Here is a 17,280-nt window from a genome sequence, read left to right as displayed (position 1 = left end):
ATTCCACGCTATTGTGGAGCTTCTCATTTCTGAAAGGAGTGTGTCCTCCCAGTCAGGCTGTGACATGCCCAGCTCACGAGGCACCACAGTGCCCTTCATTGTCCAGGGTTCACAGAAGGCACCAAGCAGCTGGATGGCAGCTTGGACTGAAGACAGGCCAGCCAGTTGCACAACTCCAGCCACTACGTGAAGGATATGCTCCAGTAAGGCTGGCCCCCATTCACTCCTCTACCCCTACAAACACATATACACCTGCACATGCAGCCATAGGTCAGTGTCACAGGCAGGCTCACCTGAAGATAAAACATGTTTTAGCTTTATTTAATCTGGCCAATCCCAGGAGCATTGATCTGGAAGAAGGCCGGGCCCCAGGAAGTCCTGCCTGTTCCTTTGGCTGCTGTGTCTCAGGTGTTGAAACAGATTCCAACTGCAGGTTCCGGCTGCAGGTGGCTGAGGTAGAGGAGCCAGGTTGAAGTGTGGCTTGGGCCTATAAGCCTGTGGCCATGACCACTGAGGGGTTCCGCTGCTTCCGCACAGCTGTCCACACCACCATTGCAAGGATGCCAATGAGTAGGCCAGCTCCTGCTGCTACTGGCACAGCCCAGTAGAGCACCGTGGGGGCTGCTTCAGCCTGGTCGGGGAGCAGCTGGCTATTCCGAAGGGTGTAGAGGTACGGGCTCTCCTGGAGAGAAGGGGAAGAGGATCAGGGCCTGCATAAACATCCGTCTGCCCACCTAAGACCTTGTGATTCCTCCAATCTGTGGGAACAACACTGACCCTTGCCCAGTCCCCCAGCTCTCCCCTGTTGGTATAGCCCCTTCACTCTTACTCTGCACCCAAACCCTCTGATGGGTGTCCCAAGCAGCCAACAACTCCCAGCTATGGCCTCTTTGGATTTCCCACCAACACCCCACCTTTCCTGGCTTTGAGAGATGGGAGCTGGTAGTTAATCAATGGAAGCTGGCCAAGGCTCCACCAGTTTGCTCCAGGTCATTATTGGACAACCACTCCCAGTTTCACAGCCTGCTAGGTCAGGAACTATGGCAAGAGCCTGAAGTAACCCACAAGAGCTTCTCATTGCCCAGGAGGGAGAGGAGAGCGGTAGAGATGCAATCATGTCCCATAAGAGGATGCCTCTGTGTCTTGTGAGAGAACCCAGAGGTGTGTCTGATGTGATACAGGGAAGTGAGGACAGTGGGATCCTGGCCCTGGAGGGAGGGAAGTGTTTTCACTGGCCAAGATGGGGGAGGAGCAGGTGGCAGAAATCAAAGCACGGATGTGGGCAGTCACGGGGCCTGCCTGGGAGGTAACTCCAGTTGCCAGAAACATGGAGCGAACAACAAGAGAGGTCAGGCTTCCTCCTGGGCTCTGGCCAAGGACAACCAGGCCTTGACCGGACTGGGCTCATTTTCCAGAGGGTCTGATGAGTGAGAGGTATATGGTAGTGAGTTTGGGATGCATGCAGAAAGAGGAGGGGAAGGTCCAAGAGGTGAGCTGGGGTCCTAGAGTGCTCTGAGGGTCCATGGGTTCTGGGAACAGATCCTGTGTCTGAACTCTCCCTACCTCCCTGCTCCCAGAGTCCTCTTCAGATCTCTGTCAGAAGTGATGGGTGGCTTGGAACCCCAAGCAGCACCTGCTGGTCTGCCTCTCTGAGCCACTCACACCTGTGGTAGAGCTGTGGGCTTCTCCCTATACCCACCCACATCCTGGCACACGGTGGTGGCTGTGAGGAGTGGTGAGATATGAGGGGAAATTCAAGTGCTGAGGTCCCCAGGGGCCTACGTTGGGCCTGCAAGTGGTAGGACAGACGGGGAAGCTACTCACAGGAGATGGACACTTGAGTTTGGTTCTGCTGTAGGTGAAGTTGCTAGAGGTCGTCTTGTGGCCCACTGGTTCCAGCTGCAGAGGGGAAAGGGGCACACTTATTTCAACAAAGCTGGGAGTCATCCCTTGGGAAGGCTGAATCCATGGCAGAGAGACCTCCCAACCCCAGGCTGGGACTCGCCTAGGGTCAGAGCAGGCCAGGACGGAGCCTGTGCCCCAGGTCTGCAGAGGACACACTGACCAGCCCCAGGACCACAGCTAAAAGGCTGGAGCTTGAGCCTCTGCCACTGGGCTCCCCTCCTGGGTGGCTGTGATAGTAGATGCTGGGGCATCAATCTTTAAGGTAAGATATTTTTTAAAAAGAGAGAGAAAGCTTCAATCGACAATTACTCCCCAAATGACCTCAATAGTCAAAGCTGGGTCAGTTTAAATTTGGGAACCAGGAGCTTCCTCTGGGTCTCCCATTGGGTGCTGGATCCCAAGACTTTGGGGCATCCTCTACTGCTTTCCCAGGCCACAGCAGAGAGCTGGATTAGAAGTGGAGCAGCCAGGACCCAAACTGGTGCCCATAACAGATGCTGTTGCCGCAGGCACAGGATTAGCCTGATACACTGCCACATCACCCCTGTGTCTTCCTATTTATAAACTGGTGATTTTATCTACTCACTTTTGCAGGTGCATGGGGATAGCCAGCTTCAGGGAAACTTTGAAAACACATGGGTTGCTGTGATGTTGTCGCCACACTTGGCTTGACAACTTTCAGAAATGGGAGCTTTCTCATCAAGGCTAGTTTAGTTGCTTTTCACACAGATAGAACAAGTTGCTGGACTCGTGGCTCACTGAGGTTCTGCCAGATACTTTCCATGGCAAAACCATTGGAGAATGAACTGGAAGCTGCAGAATCTGTAGCCACTTGCCTGCCTCTGACTGCATGCAGAGCCGAGATGGACCCCAGCTCTTTGCACTAGTAAACAGATACCATCCTGAACATCCGGCTTCCAGGCAGCCATCAGGGGCTGCAAGTAAGGAAAGTACAAAACCTGAGCTAATGACTACCCTGGCTGTGCTCACACTGTGTGCACACAGGCTTGTATACCGTTTCCTAGGAAGGGTGGCCTTGGTCCTAGAAGGGCTGCCACAGGGATGGCACTGCCCAACACTGGCAGATCGCTGGGATTTAGATCTGCCTGCAAGGACTGGGTAATGCTGGGCAGGTCACTGAACACACCCAAGCTCGGGGTCTGGTGTAAAACCCACATCTGGTTGTGGCGAGTGCCAGATAAAACAACAGCTTTAGATGTAGCACACATGGGCGGTTTACACCTGAGTTATTTCCAGCTGGTTGGGGCAGAGGAAATGCCAGCTGATGGGAACAGAACTCCCTGGGGGCAGAACAGATGCTGAAGGTTGATTCTTGGCCCAGCTGCAGGAACTAAGTGGCCCAGGGGGAAGGTCTCAAACCCAGGGGTTGAGTTCAAGTTCTTCTGGCAGGCTCCTTCCCTTTAGCACACACCTGCTGCTCTCTCTCTTCCTTGACCCACATCCCCTCTGTTATGCTGCCTGTCCTTGCTGTAGCCTCCTCAAACACTTGCCCAGGGTCACTGGCTGCACTTGCCCACCTGCTATCCTTTGTGCTGCTCGTAGTGATGGCCAATAGTCCATTGACTCAATGCTCTGGTCAATAGCATCATGGCCACTGTGTAATCACACCCTGTGGTGGCTGCTGTCCCCTGTCATGGCTTCTCCATGACATTTTTCTAAGCTGTCATACCTACATGTCTACCAGGGGCTCTTGGGCCCATGGCTGAGACATCCACAGTTACTTCACTCACCCGACTCCTTATCTTTTTCCTGCTCTCCAGCCTGACATCTTTTCTGAGCTCGGCACTCCTAACAGCTCACTTGACATCTCTGTGCATGCCTGGAAGGCAGTTCCCATGTCCAAAAAATCCTCTGGATTTTTCTCCTCCAGGAGGATTTCTCTACCAGTCCCACCATCCACCCAGTTTCCTAGACCCCAAACCAAGAGAATATTCTCTTTCCTCCTCATCTATCAGCTGATCACAAGCCCATCCTGAACGTGGCTATCTGCCAGCAGCAGGCTGCATGGCTCACCTTGGCACAGCTGAGACTTCTCCTGAGCCCTGGCCCTCTGCCACCTCTTTGACCTTGCCACCCTGACTTTGACTTCTCTCAGATGTTTCGAGCTCATTCTTGACTCTGGGCCCATGTGGGTACTATTTCCTCTGTCTGGAACATTCTGGCCGCAGACCTCTGCCTGCTTGGAAACTTCTTGACATTCAGTGCTTGAGTCACAAGTCACTGCTTCAGGGAGGTCATCACTCTGCTCCCCTTGTTCCTGAATGGAAGTACCTAGCTGACTTTGTCTACTTGTTTTACTATCTGTCTCACATTCCACAAAAGTAGGGATGCTTTTCCCTGAGGGACTCAGAGTCCTTGGAATAGTCCTAGTACATGGATGAATGAATTATACTGAATGTCTCCCACGTGACCTCTGGAATCATCACTGCTGCCCTTGGAGTTTGTGTTAGCAGGAAGCTAGGATCAGGAGTGGGGTTGGGATTTGAATGTGGGCACTCCAATACGGGATGTGGGTGGTTGGAGCAGCAGCTTAGCAAGCAAGCTAAACACTGGCCTTTCAGATAAACTTCCCTGGGGACTAACACTGGAACAAGGATGAGTCACAAGCAAATAGCTGATGACTCTTGACAGGGAATACACAGTGGTATCCATACTGAGAAATGGGATACCGCTACTGAGAAGCCCCCTTTCCACATCTTATGGTAGTATCCACCTCCAATAAGAAACCAGCATGCTCAGTGTTGCTTGATGTTGAAACTAATTTATTCTTATTGAGCAAGGCATTCTACTGAATGAGCAAATCAGTTTATTCATTCTGTTGTATAATGTAGTTTCTATTTGGGGGCTATTACTGAAGGATGCTAAAATCATTCTTACATGGTTTTTACTAGGTTTGTGCATGCTTTTCTGGTAGAAATAGAGCTATGAGTAAAATTGCTCAATAACAGAAAATGTATCAAGATTATTAGGGGTAAGGGTCTTCAAAAAATTCATTGAAAAGGAAGTATGTTTTTAAAACTATAGATTTCAGAATGTTGTGCAAAATAAATTTTTAATTCGATTTCACATGAGCTTTTTGAAATACCCACAGCTGCCAGGGTTTTCCAAGGTGATTGTAGGAACTAATTGCCATCAGCAGAAGAGGGAGGCAACAGCAGTGAGGCCCAAGCCTCAGAGAAGGCAGAACTCTGATTAAGAAGGCAAAAGGCCGAAGAGGAAGGAAACACAGCCACTGGGACTTATGGCCTGGCCTCTACAGAAAGAGGCAAGAAATAGTGTGTATTGCACCAGGAGGGTGCCCTGGGCACATGCGCCAGAGCCTGCAGATGTGAGGTCACGGGGCCCTGGGTACGAGACGTGAACTCACCACTTATGTGTTTATCAAGGTGGCGGTGTGACCAGGACAGTAGGGAGAGGACATCACGGCCTCTCATTCCTGTGGTGCCACTGACTGGCTGCAAAATGCTGGGCACATTGCTTCATGCCTCAGAATCTCAGGGACAGAACATTCTGGCTGTTGGTATGACCTCTCATACCAACACACTATTGTTGATTTTATGTCACATTAGGGGCAAAGCTCCAGCAAGTAGAGAATGTGAGGGCGAGGCTATATGCAGCCTTGTGTTGGAAGTGATTTTGGATGAAAACACTAGACTGTATCAGGAATTCACCCAATCAGAATAGGGTAAGACACTTGGTGTTGTAGATGGCTGGGAAGCCAGGGGCAGGCGGTCACCCTGGCTGTGCTCTCCTTTATTTTCCCATTTCCATCCCTCCCACTTCCCTCGCCTTTGGTTCTGGTGACTATGAAAAGCCAAAGTGGTGTTGGGAAGAAAGGACCAGAACATTGTTCATTCCCGCAGGCACTGGGCTACCCCCAGAAGTGGGAAAGCTGCAGCCTGATGCCAGGCTGAGAATCGGGGCCTGGTGCTTCTGGGAATCATGGCTTCACCTGGAGTCTTGGGTGGGAGGTGGGTGGAGAGATTGGGAGCTACTCTTGTTGGTGGAGAGAGGAGGGGGTTAAAAGAGAGCAGAAGACAAGTGACCCTCAATGCAACATCACACTAGGAGCAGAACCAGCTACAAGAATTACCCTGGTGTGATTTGAGACATGACTGCTGGTGATGTGGGGGTCGTTGGGGGAGGCAACTCTAGGATGTTATCACGAACCAGTGGGAAACTTCAGGAAGGGGCAGATGCATGGTGCCAGCAGGAGGAGAGCCCAGAAAGCTGCAAGAGGGCAAAGGCCCGGGGGTAAACCTGGTGCTGCCAGGCTATGTGGATGGTTGACAGCCCAGGTCTGCAGCAGGAGTGGGAATCACTGAGCAGCCCAGGGAGAAGCAGGGGAAGCTGCAGGTTGCATTGGGATTGGGTTATCCTGTTAAGCCTAGAGCAAAAGCAGACATTGCATCAGAATGCACTCCTCCACTGTGTGTAAGAGGCAGTGTGGAGCATCAGGCCAAGCTCTGCAAAACCAGAGCCAGGGACCCACGCGTGTTGAGACACATGGTTGTGGGGGTGGTGCATGTAGGCTTTATGTTTGTGTCACAAGGTCCCATGAAGCGTTGGAAGAGGAGACAGCCTAGCTATTTGCTTTAAAGAACCTGCTGTGGACATGCTGGGAGGGTGATGCAGCTCACGTGTGTAGCACTGGGTAGTGTGCAGGTGCTGTGCCTGCATGCTGGGTCATTTTTACTATCTGACAAATGTGGGTTTTGAACTGGTTAGAGAAAGCATTTGCCCGGAGTCATGTGGCAAGGGCTCAATGCTGCTATTATCACCTCATCTGACAATACTAACCCCTCACAGCACTTGGCAGCTGCTGAAAGAACAAGGTATGTGTATGGAAGAGGGGGCATGAAGCAGTTCATGGAGGACTGGATTAAGGTCACTTCAGGACAGACCTGCGGCACAGTGGGTAAAATGCTGGTTGGAGTACCCATATTCCCTGTCAGAGTGGGTTCAAGTTCAGCTCCACTATTTCCAGCTTCCTGTTTAAGCAGACCTTGGGAGGCAGTAGCTGATGGCTCAAGTACTTGGGTCCCTGCCACCTACATGGGAAATGGGGATTGGGTGAATCAATAGTGAGGAAAGACACAAACAGGGAAAGGACAGATGCAGTGAGACGGTGAACAAGACAGACGTAGAGACAGTGTGTCAGAGATAGAGCAAGTGAGATGGGGCAGACAGCGAGTGAGGTGAAGACAGAAACAAAGAGAAAGGGCAAGCAAGCGAGACATACCCAGAGGAAGAAGGACAGTGTGAGACAGCGTGCAGGACAGAGGGCAGAGGCGGTAGCTAGAGCCAGAGACAGATGCACTCACGGAGAACAGGGAGACAAGGAGAGCAAACGAGGGAGAAGACAGTTTCCATCTGCTGATAGCTCCTCCAATGGCCTGGGGTTAGGCCATGCTGAAGCCATGAGCCTGGAACTACAGCTGCTCCTCTCATGGGGCAACAAGTCTCCCCAAAATGTGGACTCTTCTGCTTTCCTGGGCACCTTAGCAAAGAGCTGGATCGAAAATTGGATTCAGCCTGATGCTTCTATGAGATAGTGGCATCTTAGACCATAGCTTTAACCTGCCATGCCACTAGTCCGGTCCATAGAATGTGATATGTGTGTGCAATGCCATCTTGAGTTTGTGGAGAAAGGACCCCTGTTAGTGGTAGCTTTATCACGGTAGGCCTTAGAGTGTGGGCCCTTGGCCACTCACCATGTTGTTCCAGAGTGCGATGGCCATCTCAGCGTGACTGCGCTCGGAGAAGTGGAAGCAGTCCTCAGAGAAGAAAGTGAGGTCGGCGTCCCCTGTCTGCAAGCGAAGGAGTGGGGCTCAGCACCCTGAGCAGAGGGTGCCTCCTCCTGCCCCAGAACCTCTCTGTCCACCCTCCAATTCTCAGGGATGATGGAAAAGCATCAGAGCCTGGAATTCCTCTAAAAAACTGAAATGTAGCCTTCCACATTTAATCCTTTTGTGTTAGCACTCGTAATTATTGAAAGCATAATCACTTAGGAATGCCTTCCTAGGTTCTATCCCAACCTAGTGAATACCCATATGGTTTTGTTCACAATCTGCATCTTCCACAAAGATCTGAGGAGTCCTTGCCCACCCACCCTGAGCCCCAGCATGACACCTAGCTTACCTCAGTCAGTGGGACCAGAGTATTCTGTAGGAAAGGTTGCACGACCACGGTGAAGTCCTTACGCTGCACATACTGGTGTGTATAGGAGAGCTGGGAGAGGCCGCTCTGGGGGTGGGGTGGGGGTAGAAAGCTGTTCAACCATCCTGGCAGGGCTGGGCAGATGCAGTCTGCTTCTGCTCCCAGGGTTTGAGTGTGGTGGAGTCTACCCATTGATGAAGGGGCAGTGGCAGGTGACCCAGGCATGCATTCATCCTGCACCTTTACCCAGCAGGTGCACTTGAAGGCCTTCAGCTGATTCTGAAGGGGCAGTGGTTCCCCATCTGCATGGTGGCTCTCGGGCCAAAGGGCTGCCCTGTTTTTCTCACTGCATGAGGTGGTAAGTTTGAACCCAGGGCTCCAGTGCAAATGGGGACATCAACACCAGCACCCCAAAGTACCTTTGAACTTGGTGCATGACTCATTGGATTTATGAAATGTTCAAAACACGGGCTGTCAAAGGAATCCACTACATGTACTTGTCCTCAAAGGATCTGTCATCTGCTCCAGGGGAGGATATGAGATACAAAATGTTGGACCCATCTAGAACTCCAGCACCCAGTGAGGGCATGGATGGAGCCAGGAGTAAGGTGCAGGCAAAGATGGTGAGCAAAACCTGACTTCTTAAAGACGAAGGCAGGGAGGCCAGGCCAGGCTCTGCCACCCTGCGTCCCTCCTTGAATCTAAGGGTGCAGGGTGGACCCCATCCCAGGGAGCCACCACAGAGCCAAGTGCTGCCTTGAGATTGGAGGGGTGGGAGTCTTCTGGCTGCCTCTTTGGGAACTGAGGCCAGGGAGGGCACAGTGAACTCCCAGACTTCCTGCATAAACTACTTTAGGAGTATAAACTGCCTCTCAGGGGTAGGGGTACTCTCGGCCAACCCTGGCCACACACATGACTTGTGATTCCTCACTCAGAGAGCTCAGGGCCTCCTGTCTGGAGCAGAGAGGGGGAGGGCTATAGGGCGCACCTGCAGGTTCCAATTCATTTTCTTCAGTTCTTGCATCTCTGGAGAGCTCTGAGAGTATCGGAAGCAGGTGCATTGGCTCCTGTGAGACAAGGACTCGTGAGCTGCAGCTCTGGGCTCAGTCTTCCCAGGAGGCTGACTCTGACATGTGGGAAGTGGGTGCCTCCTGGGGTGTAGGGTCCAGAGAAGGGGAGGAGTCAGCATTGGCTACCAGTTCCCTTCCTGTGACCTCTGGTTTTTGGTGATGACCATGCTGGCTCTAACTTTAGGCATGAATTTGCTTCCCTCATTCCTGGGGTTTCTGAACTGTCTCTAATGGCCTTGGACACTCACAGGGCGCCATACCCATCAGCCAGCTTTGTACCACCCCAAGGAGGTGGAATACCACCATAGGCTCCATTCAGAGCCCAATCACTGGCCATGCCACCTGAGTGCCTGGCCCCTAGCAAGAGGGGTGACCAACTGGTCAACTTCCCAACAAATCCGTTCGACCCTACATCGAATGCCCCTCCCCAGTATCAGCCCAATGGTAGCAACTTCCTGCGAGGGTCTCATGGAGCTTAAAGGAATTGTGGGTTCCAATAGGGATTCCTGACCTGTCCATCAGCACCTGGTCTGCAAAGATAGGAGAAAGCTACAGTTTCCTGTGGAAGCTGGGTCAGGTACCTATGAGCATTTCATCTCAACTTTCCTCAACCTTCCAAGAAAAGTGTTACCTTCACTTTAAAGGAGAGCAATGAGAGATCTCCTAGAAGTTGAGGGTTTGGGTTCAAGTCCCACAGCTAGGCCAGATGCATCTGAACTGTTTGTCTCTGGTCTTCTCTAGCATCTGCAAGTGTCGTCCTCCCCAGGGGTCCTTGCCCTGGGGCCACGATCTATCCACTTACTGAGCTGCCAGGAGTGTGGCACATTTCCCGCCTTGATCCTGGTGCAGGCCGGCTAGCTCCATTACCTCCACGACATTGACAAAGGTCCTTGGAAGCTGTGGAGAGCCGAAGGCAGGCTGCATGAGTTCCGTGGGCCCTGAGCACTGTTGGAAGGAGCCTGGGAATGGCGGGGTTGGGGTGGTCTTGCACAATCTAATTTCCCATGCCCCAATTTTACCAATGGGGGAACCAAGACCTTGGTGGGGCAGTGGTTTGTATCATCTCACTAGATCATCTCAGTGCCCAAGTTGACAGATCGGGAAGCTGAGATGCAGAGAAATCCCTGCTTGGCCAGCCACTGTGCCTTGCTGCAAGTGCAGGCTGATTGGCTGCAAGGGGGCTTAGCGTTGTTGTCTTTGGCAGGTGGGAAGGGGGGCAGGGTCTCTGCTCAGGGCACAGCTTGTCGTGGATGAACCCCGGCGACAGAGCCCCCAGTCTGACAGACATGTGACCCACAGGCCCCAGACGCGGGCACCAAGCTTTCCTACCTCTGCGTAGAGGATGTCCAGGGCCTGTTGAATGTACTGGATGTACTCTGCCTCTGAGCCGGCTCCCTGGGAAGAGAGAAGGCACTCGCTTCAGTCCTTAGAGACCAGTCAAGGGCAGCCTAAGCCCAGGAATGCTCCAGGTACCTGGCAGGGCAGGGAAGCCCAGTCTTTGTGGCTGGTGGGCACAGATTAAACTGCAGGAAACCTTGCCATATCACTTGCTAGCCAGCAGCCTGAGCCTGCCTTCCACAGAATCCCCTGCCCCAAGGGGGCCTCTGATGGCCTCATCGTGTTAGTGGTTGGTTCTTGGCCACTATCACTGCCCAGATCACCATGGCCTCTGTCCTACAGGTGTTAGCCCTTGCTAAGTCCACAGCCATGAGCTCCTGGATCTTCAGTACCTCTTGTGATCCAGCCCTGGCCTGCAGGGTAGAGCTGTTCCCAGCATCCTGGGTAATGGGGTATGAGGTATACAGCAGGTGCTCAGTGAAGGCCTACTGACTGAATCTTGACCTTTCTTTACAGATGCAGAGATCTTTGGACATGGGTCCAGGCGCCTCAAATGGTAGTAGAAAGCAAAACTAGCACTCATACTAAACACAGAACAACATGGGTGTGTGTTGAGCATACTTAGTGCAGTGTGTCTGTGAGCCAGGACAGGTGGGCCAGGCAGCTCCCTGCCCCATGAGTAGCCAGATAAGATGAGGGCCAGTCCAAGCTTGGGTTAAGAGGTTCTACACAGGCCTGGCACCATGGCCTAGCGGCTGAAGTCCTTGCCTTGAACGCACCAGGATCCCGTGTATGGGCGCCGGTTCTAATCCCGGCAGCTCCACTTCCTGTCCAGCTCCCTACTTGTGGCCTGGGAAAGCAGTCGAGGACACCCCAAAGCCTTGGGACTCTGCACCCATGTAGGAGACCTGGAGGGGGTTCCTGGACTGAGTTCCTGGCTTCAGATTGGTGTAGCACCAGCCATTGCGGTCACTTAGGGAGTGAATGATCTCTTCCTCTCTGTATATCTGACTTTCCAATAAAAATAAAATACATCTTTAAAAAAAAGAGGTTCTACAAACCTCTAGAAACCTGGACCCTTTTCATCCTCGAGTGTCTAAAAACCAGCTGAGGCTGGTTCATGGGTCAAGTTCTTGAAGGGCGGTAAGCTATGTGATCAGCATGGGTTCTGATTATCAACCACCACCAATGCTCCCTGCACCCCAGAAATGGGGCTAGCAGCACCCGGGGTGGAATCGCCAATTCCCCCAAAAGCAATGGTCTTACAGAGGACCCATCTAGATTCTTGGTGCTTGTTTTCTGCATAATTATGTAATTAATGGTTCATCAGAATTTTAAATATCTAAGGATATGGTTCACACTAACAAAGCTGACTTGCTCTTCATACTTTGAATAGATGTATGGAATTGTCTCACAGTTCTCCATAAATAGCTACAGTTGAACTAATAAATGAAAAAGTAATGTGATTGCCAAGGTTCTTTCATTATAGTATGTCACAGCATTATGGGCAAAAGATACACAGCAGAACAGAGGAATTTTGGAAGTATACTAGCTCCCTGGACAAAAACCAGACTATGAAGGAACAGAAAAAATATATAACATTGTCAGTATTTTCAATCTGTTAAAGCTAACGGTGAAAATAAAAAGCAGGACTGACTGTGGTGAAGTGGGTTGAGCCACCATTGACAATAGCAGCTTTGTATAGGAGTGTTTCAGTTTTAGTTCCAGCTGCTCTGCCTGATCTAGCTCCCTACTGCTATGCAGAAGAGGATGGCACAAGTACTGAGGCACCTGCCACCCACTTGGGAGACCCAGGCAGAGTTGTGGGCTCCTAGCATTGGCCTAGATCCAACCCTGGTTGTGACAACCATTTGCAGAGTGAACCAGTGGATGGAAGATCTCTAACTCTGCTTCTAAAATCTTAAAAAGTTTTCTGTAACTTTGAAAAGTAAAAGATAGTAATGGAAAATATTTTAAAATTTCCAGAAGGCTACTAAAAATAATTGAGGAGATTGAGACCTGTTATTTGGTATCCAGCAGCCAATCTACCTGGCTCTCATGAGGCCGCGCTTGGCACGTATGGGAAACAAGGCAGGTGTGACACTCATGATGGGGTCACAGGGGCAGGCTAAGGGCCTAGGCAAGGATGGGACAGGGGTCAGGGGCCTACCGGATTCTCGCAGAAATGACACAAGTCGTTGCCCCCAACAAGGAGTGTGACCAGCTTCCAATCCTTCTCCAGGTTGATCTCCTGAGGGGACAGAGATCTTGAGAGGGGCACGTGTCAGGCCACGATGTGCCTTCTATCCTCTTGGCATCCCAGTCATCCCCTTGGGGCCTGTGTCAGAGGACCTCATCCTGAAATGTCATCTAATGGTCTTTCAAGGAGCCCAGGGCTGTCCCAGGATAAGCCCTTGGTGCCCCATTCCAGGCAGGGGGCACTGGAAGAGGAGGAGGTGAGCTCAGTCCAGCCTGGGAGACCCCCAGAGGAGCTGCTGATTCAGCCACCACTGTACCAGGAGTCCTGCCAACCAATGCACAGCACTGCAGAAAATGTGACAGTAAGAAGTTTCAGGGTGCCCATCTGGGGATGTGGGAGAAAGGATGGGACTGGGAGGCTATTTTTAAAAGCTTCCGTTTATAGAATGGGGTTCCAAGAAGCCGGCTGTGGGGTGAGAGGGCAAGCTGCCAGAGGTCAAGGCCAGGATTTCAGCCACCTCTTTGTCCCCCTCTCTCCCCACAGCTGCTGTTAGGCCATGGAGACCCTTTGGGGAGAGCCTGCCTCTTGAGGCTGCTGCAATGGCTCTTAAGGAGTCACTGTGGTTCAGAGAGGGTCCTGGTGGGGAGGCGGGGTGTTGCAATATACCCTCCGTAGCCCACAGGAGACCCACTGCTTTTTCTACTGGGGGAGTATGGACTTACAGGGTTGTTTCTCATTCTCTCCACCAGATCCCGGGCTTGGGCAGGCATGTCCCTAGTGGGGGAAAAGAGAAAGGGACATTAGAGCCACTTAGGAGACAGGTAGGCCCAGGAAGAACGCCCAGCAAGGCTTCCTGTCCTCCTGCTGTCCCAGCCTGGTAATGGAGTGGTCATGGACTTCAAAGCCAGCTGCATGGATCCATCTTTTATAGCAGAGCTGCCTGAGGTGGCATCTGGTCAACCTTCCCACCAGCATTTCCTCTTAGCACACCCCACAGTGTTGGTGGAGTCTGTTCTTTTCACATATAGTTGCCTGTTTTAGAAACACCCCTTTGTCTACTTGAGCAAAAGCACCCTGAGTCACCATCCCTCAGCTTTGTCTTTTCCTGGCTGAGTGATACCTATGACCTTGACTTCCAAGCCCCACCCTACTCCTATCTCCTCTCTGTTCCTTCTCTGTGGTGCTTCTCACGTCTCCACCTTTCCTCATCTCCCATGTTCTTATTCGTTCCAACAAAGCAGGATGCGGGGGGGATGAGCCCTGGCAAAATTCATCCTCCATCCCCATCTACCATAAGTAAGACAACACCCCATGCCGTGCCTCACAGGTATCTGTGTCAGTGGAATACTAGCCAGCTATGAAAAGAAGGAAATGATTGGCAGGCCTAACAACATGGATGAACCTCAAAGCATAATTTTGTTGGATAAAAGTCAAACATCCAGAAAGAGGATATACGCTGGTTCCATTTACACACAAGCTCTAGCTTATCAAATTGCATACTTTCAAGTTTACTGCATACCAATTATGACTCAAAGCTGCCTTCTATATCTATAGGAAATATATATGTACAATATATTTTCCTATATATACTTCTTATATATATATTTACAGACCTATATGTATATAAAAAAATCATGTCAATAAAGAGCACATTACCAAGCCATTGTGCAAGATGTCACAAGACGTAACTGGTTTCAGGCTGGCTATTTCAAATCTTTGCATGTCCACAGGCAATGTGTGCCAGTCACACATGCACCTTCCCTGCCCTTTTGTGAATTTACACATGCAGGGTCATATCCCATTCTCTGCTGCTGCTGATGGGCCATCAGGACACCAGAAGGCAGGTTATCCTGGTAAAAGGAAACCACAGAGTGGCCGAGGCCCTGCTAACAGGCTCAAAGGATGATCAAGAGAATTTCTGCATTAGCTCTGGGGGGTTGGAGGGGCGGCTGGAAAGGGCCATTGTCTCCCTCATCTCTGCCTTCAGGCCCTGATCAAGTCCATGAGCTCACTGGCCCACGCCCCCTACCCTTCCTTTCCAACCACAGGCAGCAGGGGCTGCACTTGGGCTCTGCTACCAACCACTGTCTGCATAGGCTCCTGAGACTGGCTGGGGCTGACTTGTTGCATCTTTTAAAGCAGGAAGTTGAACTAGGTGATACCGGGATCCTGTGGAGCTTTGTCTGTCTTTCCGTGACAGTCCTACAGTTCAGACTGGATACTGTTCTGTTCTCTCGTCTGCCCTCCCACACCAAGATCCAGCTTCAGGCTGCACTCTTTCCCCACCCAAGCCTGCCTCTCGGCATTCTCCTGTGAACTTTAGCTCCTCAACCAGCTTGCCAGCTCTGTGTGCGTGGGGGGGCGGGTCACCGTTTGCTGCTTTTGTGCTTTTTAGTGGGCAGAGAAGCCAGGGAAAGGTGAATGTCTGCAGCTTTGTAAGTGTGTCCAGGTTATTCGTTGCATGTCTCTTAGGATAACTTATATTGTTGGGGAAGCTGGGACATAGGTCTTCAGCTTAATGGATGGACTTAAGAATAATGACCATTTGTTCCTCTTTGGATTATGTTTGGTTGGATTATGATTGGTTGGATTGCCATATGGACTTGTGATTTGCTATTTCTAGTATACTCTTTATTAACCAAGCTTGGTTCATAAAGACTCCTTAATACATCTTAGGCAAGTCTGGTGTGATCTCGCTCTCATCCCGCAACAAAGCAACATGTGCAAATTCACACAGCTGGGATTTTTGACACATGGTCTGCACCCCAAGACCTCATCATCCTAGCTGCTGGGCTGCGGAATTTAACTCTGCCTGAAGCAATATCTGTCCTCCATGGGAAAAAGCAATAGAATGGAGACACAGACCAAGTCTACAGCCTTACTCAAGTTAGGGGCTCACTCTGCTTTTCCCAGCTACTTCTGTGGCTGCTGACTCCAGCTGACACTCAGCTACTCAGCAACAGTGAAACAGAAGTGGGAAAAAGGAGCAGAGAAGCAGGGAGGGCTTCCGTGCCTGGGTGCCGACGTCTGTCCTGTTGAATACTAATAAGGATGATGAGAAGTGATCCTAATAGAAATCAGGCGTTGGTTCAATAGCTCCACAAGCCCAGGTCTTAGCAGAAAAATAATGTCTTCCTGCTTATGACGCTGAGGAACTGACAATGCTTCCTGTGGTTCAGACTTGAAAACCAAGCCCAGGCCCCAGGTGACAGCCTCTGCTGAGAAAGTTCTCTGTAAACAGAGCCTGTGGAGGAGCTGCAGCTGTTTCCCTGGTGACTGAACATAGCAGCCCTCCTACGGAGCAGACACGCAGACACCCAGCAGCTCCGTGCAGGAAAATCAATGCCCTGGGTCAGGAGCTTCAGCTTTAATGACCTGGATAGTTGTCAATAACCACCATCCAGGGAAAACAAGCTGCCTCCAGGCCCGTGGCAGGGGGCCCTGACATCTAACCACCTAGTGGTCTGGATACAGAGACTCCGAGGGGGTTCTGAGGCCAGGGAGGATAAGAGGGGATACCCACAGAGAGGTGGAGGCCTCCCTGATTGACAGGCAGGATCCACTGTGGTCCTTGCTGGGTGGATGGCTCTTCCTCCTCCTGCTTGAAGAGGCAGCAACAGCACCAACCACAATCAGGACAAAGGCCCTACACTTAGCCATGATCTGACCCTGGCTCCTGGGTGACCAAGGCTGCTTGTCCTCATCACAGCACCCAGGTTCAATGTCGTGAGGGTCACAAGTGATGCCCCACACACAGGGCCCCATGCCAATGGTGCTCCGGGCAATAGCTGTCAAGTCCCATCAGGGATCAGGCTCCCAGATATCACCCTTCCACCTCCGGCTCTTAGTTCTGCCCATCCTGAATGGCATCCACTCACTGAGCTCTGGCCCCTGGCACTGCCACATTGAGTCCCATCGTCTCCTCCAAGGTTCCGGTAGAAAACCCCAGGATGGAAGGATTGAACTTCTTCAGGATGTCTGTGGAAAGAGGCCAGGTGAGCAGCTGCAGGAGACCCCATGGTGCCTGGGCATGGTGGGGGGCAGTCAAGATCATCCCAGGATCGGGTGACTTCTTCCCTTACAGACAACCTCCCCTACCCCCACCCCAAGGGGAAGCCCCTTCTCTCCTTGGCTACTTACTGGGCAGTGTGGTGTGCGTCTCCAAGGCCCCATCCCCACCAATGCTGCAGAGGAGAAAGGATACTCGTTAGCATCACCCAGTCCTGCTGCTCTGTGCCTTGTCACATAGATGGGTCAGAAGCAGATATTCTGACCCTGGAGCCTGGGGTCAGTCCTGGGACTGTGTGGATGAGACCTTCTTCATTGTAGGCCTCTCTGCGGGGCACGTTAGCAGCAGAGAATGAGCCGAGAGCATCCTCACCTCCAGGAGAGGCCCCTCCAGTACACGGGCAGGTCACTGGTGTTGCTCGGTCGAGCACCTATGGCCAGCTGGGAGAAGCAAAGAGAAGGTTTCAGGCCCTGATCCTCTACCCACGTCTTTCCTCATGCCTCCTCCTAATTCTGACCCTTCCGTGAGTTTCCCTGACCCCCAGAGTCAAGGCCAAACCCTGTCAGCACCATGTAAAG

At 51.6% G+C, this 17,280-nt stretch overlaps 1 protein-coding gene across 1 annotated transcript in view; it reads right to left on the bottom strand.

Annotated features, from left to right (window-relative positions):
• Window positions 1-451: 451 nt before the first annotated feature.
• LOC121166264 (phospholipase B1, membrane-associated-like) overlaps window positions 452-17,280 on the bottom strand; it is a 100,696-nt gene continuing 83,867 nt past the window's right edge. Inside the window, exons 47-58 of the mRNA XM_040995369.1 lie at window positions 17,075-17,142; window positions 16,834-16,877; window positions 16,572-16,671; window positions 13,416-13,467; window positions 12,664-12,744; window positions 10,485-10,550; window positions 9,958-10,052; window positions 9,074-9,152; window positions 8,068-8,172; window positions 7,641-7,736; window positions 1,825-1,899; window positions 452-682 (exon numbers count right to left, since the gene is read on the bottom strand). Coding sequence (XP_040851303.1) covers window positions 488-682; window positions 1,825-1,899; window positions 7,641-7,736; window positions 8,068-8,172; window positions 9,074-9,152; window positions 9,958-10,052; window positions 10,485-10,550; window positions 12,664-12,744; window positions 13,416-13,467; window positions 16,572-16,671; window positions 16,834-16,877; window positions 17,075-17,142 — 1,056 coding nt within the window. The 3' untranslated portion in view covers window positions 452-487. The remainder of the gene's footprint in view (window positions 683-1,824; window positions 1,900-7,640; window positions 7,737-8,067; window positions 8,173-9,073; window positions 9,153-9,957; window positions 10,053-10,484; window positions 10,551-12,663; window positions 12,745-13,415; window positions 13,468-16,571; window positions 16,672-16,833; window positions 16,878-17,074; window positions 17,143-17,280) is intronic.

This window comes from Ochotona curzoniae, unplaced genomic scaffold (assembly GCF_017591425.1).
Source record: "Ochotona curzoniae isolate NIBS_2020 unplaced genomic scaffold, NIBS_Ocur_1.0 patch106, whole genome shotgun sequence".
Lineage (NCBI taxonomy): Eukaryota > Metazoa > Chordata > Mammalia > Lagomorpha > Ochotonidae > Ochotona > Ochotona curzoniae.
Note: the sequence above shows the minus strand (reverse complement) of the source record. Positions and strands in the feature narration are given on the sequence as shown.